This window comes from Podarcis melisellensis (assembly GCF_964234715.1).
Source record: "Podarcis melisellensis genome assembly, chromosome: 13".
Taxonomy (NCBI): domain Eukaryota; kingdom Metazoa; phylum Chordata; class Lepidosauria; order Squamata; family Lacertidae; genus Podarcis; species Podarcis melisellensis.
In genome coordinates this window covers 1,796,074-1,813,726 of record NC_138545.1, presented here as the reverse complement: position 1 = coordinate 1,813,726, position 17,653 = coordinate 1,796,074, and the positions used below count along the sequence as shown (strand labels likewise).

Sequence of the window (17,653 nt, the reverse complement as noted above, 5' to 3'; positions counted from 1 at the left end):
TCCGAAAGTGGGTTTTCTTTGCTGGTGGGGCTTGTCTGAGAAATGAGCAGAGAGGGAGGAGCTGGCCTCTTGGTCTCTCAAAGCCCTGCGCTTCATGCTCAGATCCTTCCTTAGGAGCCTCCTCCTTCACCCCCCCCCAGCTGCCCCAAGGGGAACTGGTTTCCTGGCAAGGGATTATTTGCATCTCGGAGTCCAAACAGTAGCCTGCAGGGAGCCCTGACTGCAGGCAAGGCAGCAAGGCTCACCCTCTGCCCACAGCCAGCATTGCAAACCCTCCACGTGGGGCTTGTCACCCCAAAACACGTTGCAAGTGTGAAAAGGTCCAGCTCTCACCTAGAGAACCAGACCTTGCTGTTAGCAGACAGGGTCCAGGGCTCTGAGCAAAACAGAGCGAAAAGAGTATGTAATTTGAGATCATATGAAGAGTACTCCCCGTTCCTCCCCCAAAAAACCTTGTGCAGAGTCCCTTTCTTCCCCAACCATATAGCCACGGTGGTCTCTACTAGGCTTTTGCTCCTTCTTGCCTCAGTTCAGGAGCCAGTGGAACTCACTCCCACAAGCGGCAGTCACCTAGATGGCTTTAAAAGAGGATTAGACAAAAGGAGAAGGAGAAGGCAGTCCATGGCCACTAGCCATGATGGCTGCACTCTGCCTCCAAGATCAGAGGCAGCCATGTTTCTGAATGCTGGGGTGGGAGGTGCTCTTGTGCTCAGGTCCAGCTTCCTTCTGTTTGGCCATTGTGAGGAGAGCAGGCTGGACTGGCCAGGCATTCTTTGGACCCAGCAGGCTCTTGGGTGTTCTTATGGCAGCCAGCCATCCCGGGCGGGGTGCAAATAATAAATTATTATTATTATTATTATTATTATTATTATTATTATTATTATTCTCCTCTGCCTTCATGAGCTGAACTGTGTTCCCCTCTGGGGGACTCCAAGGCAGCGGCAAAACACTGTGCGGCCACACATTGCCCAGCAGGCCTTGCCCTCTGCTGCAAGCCTGGTGGTGGCTCCTCCAGAGTAGTCCTGGGGCAAGCTGTGAGGAGAACAAGGAAGGGAAAGTGTTTGACTGCTGGGCATGCTTTGCTTGAGAGGTAGGGGAGAAGAGGACAGGAAAGAGGCGGTGAAGTCAAGAGTCGCACCTGCGTGAATCTAGAGCAAAAGCAGTCGCTGCAATGATGCACCTTGGGATTGGGAAATGCAGAGCCCGAAGAATGAGGAAGCAGAGGCGCCCCTGGCTGGGCTGGACACAAGGCAGCTTTCGCTGTCCCTCTGCCATCGCTCTCCCTCCCAGTCCCAGCTCAGGCCTCTGGGAGAACGAAGGCAGCCAACACGGGCCATGAGCCAAACCTGCCAGGGCTGTTCTGAGGCTCTCGCCCCTCACATCTCCAGCAGACCTTCCAGGTTGCCCCTCATAGAATCACAGAGGGGACTCCAGGGGTCATCTATTCCAACCCCCTGCGATGCAGGAATTCCCCTTTCCCCAGATGCTGGGGAGATAAGAAGATTTGGGAAGGCAGCAGCTGGCAGCCATTTTTTGCCTGCTCCCTGGAGTTGGGGTGGCTCAGTCATTAGAGCGTGAGACTCTTAATCTCAGGGTCGTGGGCAAAAGGTTCCTGCATTGCAGGGGTTGGGCTAGATGACCGCTGGGGTGCCTTCCAGCTCTATGGTATTATGAGAGCGGAGCTTCTGTGAGGCCACCAGAGCAGACAGGGGCGAGCTAAGTGGCTGATGCATGGAAAATTGGCCCAGGACAGCTGAGACCAGCATTCAAGCCCTTTGCCGGAAGCTCCTGAAGTGGTTCGGGGAAAGAGAGAGAGAGAGGAACACTCCCCACATCCCACCAAGCCTCCACTGTGAGAGGCTGCTCTGAATCACAGCATGTGGGAAGCTGGCAGGAGCTCCGGGGGGGTTAAATATAGAACAGGGACCTGGTGGGGCGAAGGACAAAAGGAGGAAATCCCTGGCCAGGGTGCATCAAGGTGAAAGTGGAATCACCGAGGGGCCTCTGGGACCCAAGGCTGCCTGATGCAGTTCAGGGCTAGGCAAAGAACCGTTTCCGAAACCCGCTCCAAATCTATCGGAAAGGGGAAGCTGTTTCCCTCCCTTTCGTTGGAGCTGCTGCACAAGTGTTCTGTTCTGGGGCCAAGCGGTTTTGGGCCCCAGCAAGGCCTGAAATTTACAGCAGAGCAGTTCAGAATCTGCAGCGCATGCTTGTGGGGTTGGGATCTGGTGATTTCTCTACCACCACCAGCACCAAACCCACAATTCCGCTGCAGGGGACAAATACACCTCTCTTTCCCCAGGCTCTGGGTTCATGTCTGAATGAAGATGCAGTATTAGAAGCTGACGCATAATGAGTCAGACCACGGGGTCCGTCTGCAGCTCAGTATCCTCTGCACTGGTCAGCAGTGACTCTAAGGGGTCCCAGGCGGGCACCTCTCTCAGTCCTGCCTGGAAACGCTGCCAGAGGTTCAGTTGGGGACGTTCCGTGTGCAAAGCAGATATTCTGCCCGAGTAACAGCACCTCCCAAACTCAATCTAGCCACCTTTCCTGGGGCTGAGGGTCCACTTTGGCAGGACAATGCAAATCCTGGTCTGCACACTTGTCAGGCTGCTGCCACGGTTAGTTAGAGAGAAAGAGGGTTAGCCTTGGGAGTCTTGTGGCCTCTCAGATGTCCTAGTCAGGAGCCCCTGCTTCCCCAAGCTAAAGCTCCGAAGTCTCTTTCAGAAATTGAAACGTTCTCCCACATAGGGAACACCAGACCCCAATCTAGGCCAGGAGGCTCTGGAAACAGCAGTGTGTGACTGAAATATAGCCACCGGGACTGATCAATAGCTTCCCTTGCCTGGCTGCACCACATCTCTCCCCTGAAAAGCAGCACAAAGGAGGCAGAGGGGCTGCCTAGCAGGGGAATGTGCACTGCAGACTGAACAACAGGACCCCCGGGACTCCCACTCTTGGCCCCCCTACGTCCAGCAGCCTCAAAGGGCCATTCTCAGACAGGAGAAGGCCCCACGACGGCTTCTGTGACAGCAGCTTCAACCCAGGCACCTCTGCCCCCTCCCCTCCCCCAGTGCACGCTGGGAACTTTGACCTGGAAAGATTGGTCGCTCTCCATCAATGCCTCCGTCTGCCTGTGTCCCTGGGCACCGGTCTGCCAGCAGACTTTGTCCAGAGAGCAGAAGGCAGTTCTGCGGGGGGAGGGGGGTTGAGGTGACCTTTGTCCCCCGGGTGAGAGACGTGGCGCAACAGCCCCTGTAGGTTGATAGAGCACGTGAAACTGTGCCCCCATTGCCTGGCGATGCCCTGAAGCCACCGAGTGGCTGCTCTGCAATCTGGTGAAATTTTGCTCAGTTATCTTTGTTCTTATTCGACTGAGGAACTGGTGCTGGAGAATCTGGGGCAGGGATGATGCGGGACGCCATCAGCCAGAATGCCTGAGGCCAGTTGTGAAACCCAACCAAAGACTCTGGCAAGATTTCAACACCACCTGCATTGTTGTTGGCACCTGCCTATCTTGAGAGATGGTGGAGTTCGCCTCGGGGCGTGTGTGTGTGTGTGAAGTCAAACTGCTGCGTTAGAAGCAGCTCTGGAGGTCCTGGGCTGCCCTGATGGCTAGACCCCTTTCAGCCTCGCTGGTGTAGTCCAAAGGAAAGCAGAACAAGACATTGGGCACCAGTCTGGCTATAGGAGTTGCCGGAAGGAGGTGTACCAGGCACCATCCAACTGCCTTAGGGACTCCACTCTGGATTTGTGTCAGGTTTACTCCCAAATAAATGAAGGTAAGAAGGATCAGGATCAGGCCAAAGTGGGCCCATCTAGTCCAGTCTCCTGTTCTCACGGTGGCCAAACAGATGCTCCTTATGGGAAGCAGGATTTGAGCACAGGAGCAACACTCTCCCCTCCTGTGGTTCCAGCAAGAAACTGGTCCTCAGAAGCATCAATGCCTCCAGGCCATCTGTTTTCTCCAGGCCACTCATAACTTCTATCATGTCGCCTCTTCCTCCAAACTCAAAAATCCCAAACACCACAATCTTTCATCCTAGGCGAGTTGCCCTTTCCCGAAGCTTTCCCAACCCTACCCTTTATGAGGTGAGCACCACAGATTTAAAGAACCTTATGACGTCGGCAATGCGCACCTCTGCATCCGCGCATTGCGTGCGCCCCCTTCCAGGCTCCTCCAAGGACGCCCCAGCTCCCCCGTTTCGTCACTTACCCCAGCATGGTCCAGGGGAGGGTGTGTTAGGTCTTGTGCTTTATTTACGCCCAATTGTTCAGTCTGAAGTCTTCTCTATCGGTTAATCATGATCCATGATGCGTCTAACGGGTGGGGTGGGGTGACAGGAGGGGCGGGGTGAGAGGGAGCCGCGGCCGGCGACAGCTAGCTGGGCGCAGGGGCTTCCTGGATTTCCGCCGCCCGCTGGATCATGTCCAGAGCCTCCCAGAAGAAGTCCTTCTGGAAGGTCATGAGGGGCATGCTGCCGACGGCTTCCTTCATCTTGGCCATGCGCCCCTCCAGCGTTGGGCACTTGTGCAGCTGGCTCAGGTACTCCTCGCATGCCCGGGCCGCCATGGCCTCCGTGTCGCTCGGCGCCACCCCTGCCTTGCTGGCCGGCAGCTCGCGGTAGGCGGGGACCTCCTCAATGTCGTGGCTGGACAGCATGTAGAGGCACTCGCGGGTGGAGCAGATGCGGCGGGCACAGGGTGGCACCTGAGAGGGGGAGACGGATCTCAGGAGAGCCTCGCCGGATCAGGCCAGTGGCCCATCTAGGCCGGTGGCCTGTTCTCACTGCAGCCAGCCAGAGGCCTGTGGGAAACAAGCAGAGCCCTCTCCCCTCCCCGGGTTCCCAGCGACTGGAATTCAGAAGCAGGGCTGCCTCTGACTGTGGAGGCAGAGCAAGTAGCACTCCTGGCTAGGAGCCTTCTCCTACTCCACCATGTTTTTGCCTTTTAAAGCCACCTAGGGGTTGGAGACAGTGTCCAGGAGGCAGCACACAACCCTCTGCACTCAGGAGGGTGCCATGGGTATGTTGGGACCCTCCCTCCAGCCCTGATGCTGGGGATTAGGAGATAAAACCACACTCAGGCTTTTGAAGCAGTTTTGCGGATAATAATAATAATAATAATAATAATAATAATAATAATAATAATTTTATTTACACCCTGCCCTTCCCAGCCAAGACCGGGCTCAGGGCGGCTAACCAATAATAAAAACAAGTTGATTAAAATACAATTTAAAAAAGATTAAAATACAACATTAAGACATTAGGGTGCAGCTTCTTCACAGGAGGAGAAAGGAAAAAGAAAGAGGGGGAGGGAATCAAACTGATTCTAAGCCAAAGGCCAGGTGGAACAACTCTGTCTGACAGGCCCTGCGGAAAGAAATCAGCTCCTGCAGGGCCCTGGTCTCATTAGGCAGAGCGTTGCACCAGGACGGGGCCAGTGTTGAAAAGGCCCTGGCTCTGGTTGAGGCTAATCTAACTTCCTTAGGGCTCGGGGCCTCTAGAATGTTGCTATTTATGGACCTCAAGGTCCTCCATGGGGCATACCATAAATTGGCATTCTACATGCCTGGGTGGGCTTGTCTAAACAAAAATGTTTTTGGCACAGTGATGTCAAGAGGCAGGGAGTTCCAGAGTGCACTAAAATATCCATGTGCACAGAAAAGATCGGAGCATAACACAGGAAGGGGGCAGGAGAGATGGCCGGGAATGACTAGACTTCACGGCCGACACCCACGGGCTATGCAGCCCACCCAGCCCACCTCCCAGGTCCTGACTGCCCACGTTTTGGCCTCCTCCCACCTCTCTCCCCCTCACCTTGGTGTGCAGCCGGACGAAAGAGGCGCTGCCTTTGGGCCACCCGGGCAGGCGCCCTCCAGCTCCGCAGCCGCAGCCCATCAGGTCCTTGCTGAAGTCCCCACTCTGGCTCAGCACCAGCGTGTGGTTGAGGCCGCAGCAGAGGTCGATGGGGCACTTGAGGTAGTGCACCTGCAACAAGGGAGCACAGCGGCATCAGAGCGTGGCTGAGGATTCACAGCCGCCATGATTGCTGGAGGGAGGTTTCCTGTTGCTGGCAGAGGCTCAGGTGAAATGGGCGTAGAACCACAGAATTGTAGAGACCCCTGAGTGCTATCTAGCCCGACTCCTTGCAATGCAGGAATCCCAGCTAGACAATCCCTGGCAAGTGGTCGCCAGAAACCTCCCATGAAGGGGACTCAAGGCAGAAAAGGGACAACCTTTTCTATGTGTCACAATGCCTGATTTGAGCTTGACACGGCCCCTAAAGGTGGTTCTGCCCAGACCAAAATGCCAGGTGACCCAAATTAGTAATGGCCATGAGGACATTGCAAGGGCTCAGATGCTTCCTGGAGCTCTGAGGGTCCCCACTCCACCCCAGGAAGGATGGTCTGCTCTTCTCTCACCTGGGCAGGCTCCCCGCGGTCTATCTTGTCGCCTGTGCCTAGCTGGCCATAGCGGTTATTTCCTTGCATGAAGATCCGCCCAAACTCGTCCACTAGCCCCAGGTGGTTGTAGCCAAGGGCACAGCTGAGGACCTGCCACAAAGCGGGAGAGGGGAAGGGAGAGAGTCTGACCCACACCTAAGGCCTGAGCGGGGACACGGGGCTTAATCTCAAGTAAGACTCCCATCATATTCAGCCTGAATCTTGTCAGCAGTGCTCCTTGAAACACACGGTATTCATCAATCGGTGCTCCTGAGCACATGCAGAGAGCATTTCCCTCTCCCTAAGAAGGGCCCGTTGCATCACACCACTGGCCTGCCTAATCCAGCCTCCTATTCTCACAGTGGCCAACCAGATGCTTCAATGGGAATCCTGCAATCAGGACCTGAGCACAATAACACTTTCTCCTTCTGTGGTTTCCAACGTTTTGGCACCAGGGGAAGATTTGTTTGTTGGTGTCAGAATACTTTCATCTCTGGACCCAGCAAGTGTCAGACTCCTTTAAGACTTGGGGTGTTAAGCCGCATGCCAGACACTTCTAATTATTTGATCCAGCATGTGCTAACAGCTAATTAAGCCAGGCTCTCCTCCTGTGTTGCGGGACTGCCTGGGCGATGGGCCATTAAGAGAACAAAAGGAGTGAAAGGAGTCGGTTTGGGATGGCAAATGGGTGGGGCCCCTCTCCCTCAGCAGGTGAAGCCAGAGCTTAGTGGAGAGAGGCGAGAAGGGTAGAGAAGGGGCAAGAGTCATGTGGCAGAGAGACAAAGCAGCAAACAGGCGAGTCAGAGCAGCTTTTGAGATCAAGGTCTGACGCCTGCTTGAAACCAATGTTATTGGCTACAAGACCCTCTTGCTGTGAACCCCTCCATCGTAGGCTCATGTATATATTTCGAAATAAACCGTATATCCTAAAGACACCGCAGTCTCCGCTGTGCCTCATTTCCAAAAGGAAACACAGACCCTGGGTAAGCACTGGGAACCCCTGGAATCTCGCACCGCTCAGAGATTAGGTTGGCGTGCAAATGAATCTAGTTGGCCTTTTTTTTCTGTCTGTCTGTTTGGATGGTTGTTAAGTCACTAAGAAGAAGTCCTCCCCTGGTGGGAGAGGCGAGGGCGGGGAACAGGACAGAGCCCCACCTCTGGGTTACCTTAGCCGGGAGGGAGAGGGCCAGGGGCATCTGCTGATCCAGCGGGTCGAACGCATGGAGGGTGCCAAAGAGGTCGCGGTAAACACCGGGCGAGTGGACCTCAAAGTAGACGGTGCCCTCGTCTGTGGAGGAGATGCAAGATGGTTGCTGGCCAAACCCTGGCCCTGCACAGAGGCAGAAGGGCTCCCCCAGAACAGAATCCCAGGCAAGGAGGTTGGGGTTGTGCGGGTGGAGGGCTCCCCGCTGCAGTGGCTGCCCGTGGCATTTGGCACTGGGTTCAAACTCCTGCTCCTGGCTTTCAGGACGGTGCCCTCCTGCTACTCTCTTCTTAAGCCCCATCTCGCTTTATTGGCCAAGGGAGCCGGCGTACAGCTTCCGGGTCAGGTGGCCAGCATGGCTAAGCCGCTTCTGGCGAACCAGAGCAGCACACGAAACGCCGTTTACCTTCCTGCCGGAGTGGTACCTATCTATCTACTAGCACTTTGATGTGCTTTCGAACTGGGTTGGCAGGAGCAGGGACGGAGCAACGGGAGCTCACCCCCTCGCGGGGCTTCGAACTGCTGACCTTCTGATCAGCAAGTCCTAGGCTCTGTGGTTTAACCCCCAGCACCACCTGCATCCCTATACCAATAACATCCCCCCCCAACCCCCACTTCTCAGCCTTCTCTCAGCTCAGTTTGGGCTTTCTGATATCACCTGTACACCCTCTTGGGGGCAGACCACATTGCCATGTGTGATCCCTGGCCTCTTCATGAGGACAGAGGAATGGCCAATAGTGACAGCAGTGGCACAAGGTTGAGGAGCATGTACAGCCCACTGTAGGGTCGTCTAGTCACTGCAATGCGGGAACTGTAGCTCAAGAATTCCTGACAGGAAGCCACCCAAACTCTGCTTTAAAAACTCCAGGGAAGGGGAGTCCACCCGGCTGCAAGGCAATCTGCCCCACTGTCAAATAGCTTCAATAGTTGGAATTCCCTTTCTTGTCAAACTGGGATCTGTTGGCTCAGGTCCTTCCCCCCGGAGCAGCAGAAAACAAGCTTGCTCCGTCTTCTGTGTGACAATGCTTCAGATACCTGAAGGCAGCTCTCCTGTCCCCTCTCGGTTCTTGTCCTCTCCAGGTGAAACATGCCCAGGTCCCTCAACCGTTCGTCATAAGTAATAAATAATAATAATAAGAAGGCTTGGTTTCTGGACCCTATTGGTTGTGGCGGCCTCTGGGCAGAGATTGGCCTGGCTGGAGGGCACCTTCTGCTTACCTGTGAGGTAGACGGCGCTGCTCTGGTTGGAGTGCATGTTGCGGACAGAGATGTGAGGGAGGCACTTGGAGACTTTGCGCAGAGCCAGCTGCACAGTGTAGGAGCGCGGCTGGTCCAGCTGGGTCTCGTTCACCACCAAACTGTAGATCTTCCCTTCCTCTGTGGGGGGGGGAGAACAAAACACCCCACAAAAAGTGACTGCGGAATTCGCTTGCCTCCACATGCGCAAAGCCCTATACGGCCTAGGACCCTCGTACCTATGGGGCCGCCTCTCCTGGTATGTCCCACGGAGGACCTTACTGTCTGCAAACAAAAACATCTTGGAGGCCACAGGGAGGTTAGGCTGGCCTCAACCAGAGCCAGGGCCTTTTCGGCCATGGCCCCAATCTGGTGGAACGCTCTGTCACAAGAGACTAGGGCCCTGCGGGACTTGACATCTTTCCGCAGGGCCTGCAAGACTGAGCTGTTCCACCAGGCCTTTGGCCAGGGCACAGCCTGACTCCCTCCTTTGGCAATCCTCACAGAACTTATAGCCCAATGGTTGCCATTAATTTGATTGGAATTAATTTTATAATGAAATGCTTTTAGAATGCTGTGTTACTTTTATTGTTGTTAGCTGCTCTGAGCCCGGCTTTGGCTGGGGAGGGCGGGATATAAATAATTTTATTTTTTTATTTATTTATTTATTTATTTATTTATTTATTTATTAAAGGAGCACGACGAGAGCCCTGTGCATATACTCTGTATTCACCCCTTTCACCACAAGGGGAGGACCAGGTTTGGTAATTTGAGGGAGGGCATCTCAGGGTCTCCAGTACAGAAGTGCATTGATCATTTATTTACAACTGACTAGGCCAGAGCCTAGGGCAAAACACCTTCCTTGTTTTGTATTTAACAAAATACAATGGCTTTCAAAGCTACTTCTGATGGCTCTCCTGCACTAGGGACAGGGATTAAGAAGGTCCTTGTTGCATTTCCAGCAGCGTATTTGGTGGAACGTGGCTTCAATGTGGTCCTCCAACTTCTCTCCAGGACTCCAGATTGAAGACTCCTGCTAAGCGACTTTGAACCATGCACTGGGGAAACAGCATCACTTCATCAAGCCCATCCACAGATGACCCTGAGGGTCATGAAGCTCAACCCCCTGCAATGCAGGATTCTCAAGACAGATGACCATCCAACCTCTGCCTAAAAACCTCCAAGGAAGGAGAGCCTGCCACCTTCTGAGGGAATCTGTTGCACTGTTGAACGGCTTTTACTGTCAGAAAGTGCTTCCTGATGTTGAGTTGCAACCTTCTTTCTTGCAACTTGAAGCCATGGGTTCGAGTCCTGCCCTCCTGAGCAGGAGAAAACAAGCTTGCTCCCTCTTCCATGGGACAGCCCTTCAGATATCTGAAGATGACTATCATGCCTCCTCTCAGTCTCCTCTTTTCCAGGCTAAACATCCCCAACTCCCTCAACCATTCCTCATCAGGCTGGGTTTCCAGACCCTTGATCATCTCGGTCTCCCTCCTCTGCACACCTTCCAGCTTCTCAACATCCTTCTTAATCTGAACGCAACATTCCAGGTGTAGTCTACTCTGACCAAGGCAGAACAGAGTGGTACCATCACTGGATCAAGTTCATTTGTTTTGCTGAATTAATTAAACTACAGTGGTACCTCGGGTTAAGTACTTCATTCGTTCCAGAGGTCAGTTCTTAACCTGAAACTATTCTTAACCTGAAGCACCAGTTTAACTAATGGGGCCTCCTGCTGCTGCTGCGCCACCGGAGCACGATTTCTGTTCTCATCCTGAAGCAAAGTTCTTAACCCGAGGTAATATTTCTGGGTTAGCGGAGTCTGTAACCTGAAGCGTATGTAACCTGAGGTACCACTGTAAATAGTTTGGGAACTGCTGCTTTAGCAAATCTCTCTGTGAGAATGAGGCTCAGCGTGTGAAGCATTTGTTAAACTGCAGCCACTGTTAGCAGTTAACTGCTGCCAGAATTATTACTTCTCAAAGCTGGAATTAAAATGAGAATATAGTCCATGAGAGAATGGGTACCTAAAATCTGGGATGCAGTATGTATAGTTAAGCTCGGATACAGTTGTATCTTGGTTCTAGATCGGAATCCATTCCGGAAGTCCGTTCGACTTCCAAAAATGTTTGAAAACCAAGGCGCAGCTTCCAGTTGGCTGTAGAAGACGTTTGGCTTCCAAAAAACATTCGCAAACTGGAACACTCACTTCCAAGTTCATGGCGTTCGGGAGCCAAAACGTTTGAGTCGCAAGGTGTTCGAAAAGCCAAGTACGACTGTACATGGTAAGAACCAGAGAGGGTAGACAACAATATGATATATTCATTGAGAAATGGAGTCTAATGTACTGGAGTAATAAGGTACCAGAGAATGTAAACCCATTTGTGTTACCTGGAACTTTGCAATATTAATTTATTACGTTTGATTTTTGGTATGGATTTCTGTCTCTATACATTTGGCTCCAGATATCCCCTTTTCCTCTACTTCTGTATTGTTTTATTTGGCATCTATTATTCTATTTTGCTGTGTTTATACTCTCTCTCTCAATCCCTGCAGGGGCTCACCTGTCAGGAGCAAGAGGGACCTCTCCGTCTCCTGCCCCACCAGCACAATCTGCTTGAACTTCATGGAGAAGTGGAAGGTCATCTTGAACACCCGCTGCCCACTGGATTGCAGGTAGACCTCCACGCAGTCGCAGAGGCGCCCGCTGCCGGCTGGGCTGGAGCCCTCGCTGCGCCCCACGGCTGCCGTAACCGGCTGTTCGCGGGTGGCCAGCACGTACAGGTACTTGCGGTACACAGTGTCGCTCCGGGGGTCCGTGGCAAACTGCAGGCAGAAGAAGGAGGAGGGAGGAGGCACTCAGGGTCAGGAGGCCGGAGATCCTGGGATGCTGCAGGAACTGATCAGGGATCTAGAGGGGGAAGAAGTCCGGGCTGTGCACTCAGGGGTGGCAGAGAAGACCCTCCCCTCTCACAAAGAGCCCTGGGGCAACCAGCTTCTGGGGAAAGAAACTAGGGTGCCACAGGACTGTCTGACGCCTTTCCCTAAAGGGAGGTACTAAAGGGTCTGGAAGTGTCCAGAGTGTGGAACTCACATCGAAGAAGAAGAAGAGGAGGAGGAGGAGGAGTTTGGATTTGATACCCCGCTTTATCACTACCCTAAGGAGTCTCAAAGCGGCTAACATTCTCCTTTCCCTTCCTCCCCCACAACAAACACTCTGTGAGGTAAGTGAGGCTGAGAGACTTCAGAGAAGTGTGACTAGCCCAAGGTCACCCAGCAGCTGCAGGTGGAGGAGCGGGGAAGCGAACCCTGTTCACCGCATTACGAGTCTACTGCTCCTAACCACTACACCACACCGGCTCTCCTAGCCACCTGAGCCTTCAGTGACAGACTTGGGTCCAGGAGCACCCCATGCTATGGACCTCCTGGACTTGAAAATATAACACCTCCACCTTTTCATGATTTAATTTTATTGGCCCGCATTTGGCCCACCACTGTCTCCGTCAAGGAAGATGGGACCTTTCTCTTCCTCCAGTGTAGCATTAATCATTCTCTGAATCCCACCTGCTGCAGCTCCCTCTAAGATGGGTACATGGCAAGGGGCTGCATTCTGCCCACAGCTCCAATGCCAGGCCATGGCTCTGGCATGTCCTGCCCTGCTCCCGCCTCTGGAAAGCAGTGGGGACAGGCAGCCCGCCCCCACACCGCAGGGTTTCTCTCCTCTCCCGGGCACCTACGTCCTTGGCACTGCGGCAGAGCACCATGTAGCGGCAGGCGCGTCGCCACTGGATGTGGCCCATGGTGGAGGAGACCAGGGCGTTCTTGAGGAAGAAGAGGGTGCCGTTGTAGTCCAGGATGAAGACGTGGTCCTTGGTGGGCAAGAACTTCCGGTAGCCGTGCGAGAGCAGCGGGGCAACCGTCTTGCTGACAAAGTGCCGGCGGCCGCTGAACATCTGGAAGTACAAGCCCTTGGTGTCTGCGGGACAGAGAGACCCCCCAGGGGCAGAGGGAGTGGGTCTGTCTGAAGGAGCTGCTACACCGCTCCCTTCCCTGGGGAATGGGGGCAGGGTGGGATCCCCTTTTGCGGGATCGGCCAACCCTCTTCAGCTCCCCCCAGCCCAGGCAGATGCAGAGCGTTTTCTCACACAGCAAAAAAAACACCGCCCTTCCTCCCGCCCCATCTGCTTCAGCACTGAGGTATACTGACAGTTGAGTATGGCCGATCTCTTCCACGGCCGGCTGCCACCAGAGTTCTCGTCCCGCAGGCGAGGAGAAAGGCGGCGGCAGATCCTCTGCCAGACCCCCTCACTGTCGCACACCTCATAGAAGTACCGGCAGGTCTGGCCCAGAGCCACCACATCCTTGACAGGCAGGAAGGAGATAATGTAGTACAGCTGGAGAGAAAGAGGGACTCAAGTCAAGGTGAGCACAGGGAGCGTCACTCACACACACAAACACTTCGCTGAACTAGTGTGCTGTTCGCTCTGCCCTGCCTCCACAGTTGGAGACAGCAATGCTTCCAAATTCCAGTTGCTGGGAATAATAATAATAATAATAATAATAATAATAATAATAATAATTTATTATTTATACCCCGCCCATCTGGCTGGGCTTCCCCAGCCACTCTGGGCGGCTTCCCAAAAAACATTAAAATACAGTAATGTATCAAACATTAAAACTTCCCTAAACAAGGCTGCCTTCAGATGTCTTCTAGAAGTCTGGTAGTTGTTTTTCTCTTTGATGCCTGGTGGGAGGGCGTTCCACAGGGCGGGTGCCACCACTGAGAAGGCCCTCTGCCTGGTTCCCTGTAGCTTCTTGCAGGGAGGGAACTGCCAGAAGGCCCTCAGCGCTGGACCTCTGTGTCCGGGCTGAATGATGGGGGTGGAGACGCTCCTTCAGGTATACTAGGCCTTTGAGGCCATTTAGGGCTTTCAAGATCAGCACCAACACTTTGAATTGTGCTCGGAAACATACTGGGAGCCAATGTAGGTCTTTCAGGACCGGTGTTATGTGGTCTCGGCAGCCGCTCCCAGTCCCCAGTCTAGCTGCCGTATTCTGGATTAATTGCAGTTTCCGGGTCACCTTCAAAGGTAGCCCCACGCAGAGCGTATTGCAGTAGTCCAAGTGGGAGATAACCAGAGCATGCACCACTCTGTCGAGACAGTCTGTGGGCAGATAGGGTCGCAGGAGGGGAAGAGTTGCTCTTGTGCTTAGGTCCTGCTAGCGGGTTTCTCATAAAGGCCATCTGGTTGGCCACTGTGAGAACAGGATGCTGGACCAGGTGGGCCACTGGCTTGATCCAGCAGGCTGTTATTATGATCTTGCTGTCCCCACCTCCTAAACCACAGCCAGGCAGCCTCACTCACCAGTTCTGGAGGGAAGACCTGGATAGAGATGGAATCTCCTCTGCCCTTCTTGTCTTCTGTGGTCTCAGTGGATGAGCTGCGCCGCTTCTTCTTGGGCTGCTGAGGGGAAAGGAAGGGGGATGGAGAGGGAGCCATAGTGTGAGCAGCCAGGAGGAATTTTTTTTCCTCTTTCAGGGCTTAGTTTCAAAGCAGAAAGGTTTTGATATCCCTAGGAATCCCTTGCCTTTAAAAACTGCACAGCAGAATTTCACAAGGTGTAAGCTTCCCCATCACTACATGGACATAGTGTCAGAAAAATGTCTCCCCCAGTTGAATTTCTGCCTGTCACACCCACAGAACAGTGGCAAGCTTCTGTCCGGTCCAGGGGCTTCCTCTGTCATATCATGTCTTGCGTTCCGAGAGCGGTCTGACTCACAATCTCTGGCAAAGCATTTTCAGCCCTGGCCCAAAACCATGATTGCCCAGGGCACTTTAAGGGAAACCGTGATTCATTCCACCAAGGTGAAACCAGTTTCATAATTTATATCTGCCTTGTGGATGGAATAAGAACGTTAGCAGCAGTGCCTTGAGAGATAGCGGGCAGCCTTGCAGGTGCATTTCCCTGGTTGCACACCAGGAGGCAGCACGACCCTGCGTAAGAAATCAACATCTAGCTGGGATTTTTCTCCCTCCCTTGAAGAGAATTACACATTTGATGCTGAAAAGCTATTTTGTCCCATTAGAAACAGCTTATGTGACACTTCTTTCACATAGCAAAGGCAACACAAAGTTTTCGTGCAGTTGCTTTGCTGCGTTGGACCTGGACTTGGGCACAAAGGCATGACCAGAGTGTGACTTGCACTCTGTAGTAGTCCATGAAAGCTTATGCCGTAATTAATTGCCACAATACTCTACTGGTTTGAAGGTTTTTTTTGTTTTTTTTATGTGACAAATCCTTTCCAACCCACTTTTCAAAGATTTTTCAGAACGTGGTGAGTCATAGCGCTGACTTGTCAAAGTAGTCAGCTTGTGCAGATTTCTCCAAGTTTGAAGAAAATATTATGTAGCTTGCTTACCGATTTGGCTAGACAGTTTATTTTAAATTAATTTGCACATGCAATCAAGCAATGGAAGAAGCAGCATCCCCAATTCAGTCAACTGAAAGGGAAAAGCTCCCCGCTCCGCTGAAGCATTTCCTCCTCCTCCCACTCTTGGAAAAATCCCCACACAGGTGTCTGCCCTGCCCTGCAGCCAAAATATAGCATGCTCACTCCAAGCGGTTCCTCAATGCTAGAGATGTGGGAGAAGCGCTGGAGCTTTCTCCTTCTGAATTTTCGGACGATGCGCCTGTCGCTCATGTCTGCCCGCCCAGCCATCGCTTGCGCGGTGGGTGTGAGCTCTCAGACCCACCCTTGTTGCTGGGCCCAGCATGGCCAAGGCTTATGAATGCCTCTGCCCACCAGGTGAATCACCCCGGGGGACATGGCACTATGTGATAATGGCTGTCCTGATGGCTTCACAGAGACAGGGGTTCCCCTGGTAACTGGGGCACTGTGACATCAGCACCTATCTGGGACTGTCTTTATGACCTGTGCACTAGGTACCACCGGGTCCTGGGATTAAAGACCAGGCAAGGTGTGCACCAAAGGGCCGGGATCGTGCTACCAGCTTTGATTTGTTCCAGCACTCCACAGTCTGTTCTGCTCCTCCGCTAAGGGGCAGTGAGTTATGGGGGTTAAGGCCGGTACTTTCTCTCCTTGGAGTCATAGTGACATATCTCGTTATTAATATATGTTAAATGAGATGCTTCGTTGATGCACCCAGAAAGGGGTGAGTGACAAAGGGTGGATTGGTCAGTATCAGTTCTGTCCTTTCTCCTACTTTCCATTTGCAACATGCAGAACTAGCTGATACCCAAGAGAGGTGTTGTCAGTGGCTTCTGAATGCATATAGGGGAAATGTTTGGCTTTACTCTCGTAGCTGCTTCTGATTCCACTTATTCTGAGAGTAGAAGGACTAGGCAGAGGTATTGGGAGGGTTGGGCCAGCCTTCCCCCAACACCTGGTGCATTCTGGGTGTTTCAGACTACAACTCCCAAGAGCCCCGGCACCGTACGGTTGAGCCACCTGAGGCCGTTGGGGATTGTAGTCCAAAAATGTCTGGAGGGCACTAGGTTGGGGGAAGGCTGCCTTAAGTAATGCCCATTTTTTACAGCTGCCCAAAGTGATTAAACGTACCATGGAAACACACATTGCGACTGAATGCAAAGTTTGATGCTGCCAGCTGGACGTTCCACCCTCCGAGCGCACCTTGGCGTCAAGAGCTTCTAGCCTGCCCTTCCAGAGGACTCGGGAATTCTAGATCTTGCCCCCTAGTTCTAATAACCCACAAGTCTCCACTCTCAATTCCAGAGAAGGCAGGCATCCAGGCCCCTGGCCCACTAGAGCTCGCTCTGTCCTCCAGTTCCCCAACGCCTCCTTTCACCGGCAGGTGTCACAACTGCATCCCTTCAGCAACTCAGCCGGTGTGTGAGTTTTCCTGCAAAATATCCAGAGGGCACCAGGTTAGGGAAGGGAAGGTTTCCTCGCCTCTCTCTTTCTACCTGCCGAGGTCCAGCATGTTGTTGTTGCTGTGTCATTTAGTGGTGTCCAACTCTTCGTGACCCCCTGGACCAGAGCAGGCCAGGCCCTCCTGTCTTCCACTGCCTCCCGCAGTTTGGTCAGACTCATGCTGGTCGCTTCGAGAAGACTGTCCCACCATCTCGTCCTCTGACGTCCCCTTCTCCTTGTGCCCTCCATCCTTCCCAACATCAGGGTCTTTCCCAGGGAGTCTTCTCTTCTCATGAGGGGGCCAAAGTCTTGGAGCCTCAGCTTCAGGATCTGTCCTTCCAGGGAGCCCTCAGGGCTGATTTCCCTTCAGAATGGAGAGGACTGATCTTCTTGCAGTCCATGGGACTCTCAAGAGTCTCCTCCAGCACCAGAATTCAAAAGCATCCATTCTTCAGCGATCAGCCTTCTTGATAGTCCAGCTCTCACTTCCATACAGTACATCACTACTGGGAAAACGAGAGCTTTAACTACACGGACGTTTGTTGGGAGGAGAGGCCTCTCAATGGCTACTAGCCAGGATGGCCCGGCACTTCTGAACACCAGCTGCCGAGAACTGCAGGAGAGGGCTGGTCTTGCGTTCGAATCCTGCTCAGGGGATTCCCCATTGAGGCATCTGGTTGAACAGGATGCCGGCTATATCTGCCCCCACTTGGGCCTGATCCTGCGTTTGCAACGGCTGCCGTCCCAGCCTGCCTGCAAGCAAGCAAGAAAAAGCATGAAACAATAAGATAGAATGGCTTATTAAAGTGGTTTTTAATACAGAAAAAAACACCGGCTGAGGAATGGGCTCCCTGTTGCAAACCTCAGCTTTCCA

The 17,653-nt window shown here is 53.1% G+C and overlaps 2 protein-coding genes and 1 long non-coding RNA gene across 9 annotated transcripts in view; 1 reads left to right on the top strand and 2 right to left on the bottom strand.

Annotated features, from left to right (window-relative positions):
* Nucleotides 1–17,653, bottom strand: part of LOC309355903 — a 143,426-nt gene that overhangs the window by 21,386 nt on the left and 104,387 nt on the right. The gene's annotated exons all lie outside the window — the stretch shown is intronic.
* FBXO24 (F-box protein 24) lies at nt 4,243–16,964 on the bottom strand. 6 transcript variants are annotated; one of them, XM_081886838.1, is made up of 10 exons: nt 16,833–16,964; nt 14,252–14,350; nt 13,093–13,279; nt 12,623–12,861; nt 11,450–11,711; nt 8,868–9,026; nt 7,612–7,733; nt 6,425–6,556; nt 5,820–5,990; nt 4,243–4,711 (listed from the first exon to the last, which is right to left on the bottom strand). In XM_081886838.1, exons 1-10 carry the CDS (start codon nt 16,866–16,868, stop codon nt 4,382–4,384), a joined length of 1,737 nt encoding a protein of 578 aa, XP_081742964.1. In that variant the 5' UTR covers nt 16,869–16,964; the 3' UTR covers nt 4,243–4,381. The 6 variants fall into 6 exon arrangements, with proteins under 6 accessions (XP_081742964.1, XP_081742966.1, XP_081742967.1 ...); XM_081886840.1 differs by lacking the exon at nt 16,833–16,964 and adding an exon at nt 16,468–16,807; XM_081886841.1 differs by lacking the exon at nt 16,833–16,964 and adding an exon at nt 16,468–16,807 and having other exon boundaries at nt 14,252–14,347.
* The window catches only part of LRCH4 (leucine rich repeats and calponin homology domain containing 4), a 70,329-nt gene continuing 68,705 nt past the window's right edge, over nt 16,030–17,653 (top strand). The window contains exon 1 of the mRNA XM_081886822.1: nt 16,030–16,060. Within this exon, the coding sequence (XP_081742948.1) occupies nt 16,045–16,060 (16 nt within the window). The 5' untranslated portion in view covers nt 16,030–16,044. The remainder of the gene's footprint in view (nt 16,061–17,653) is intronic.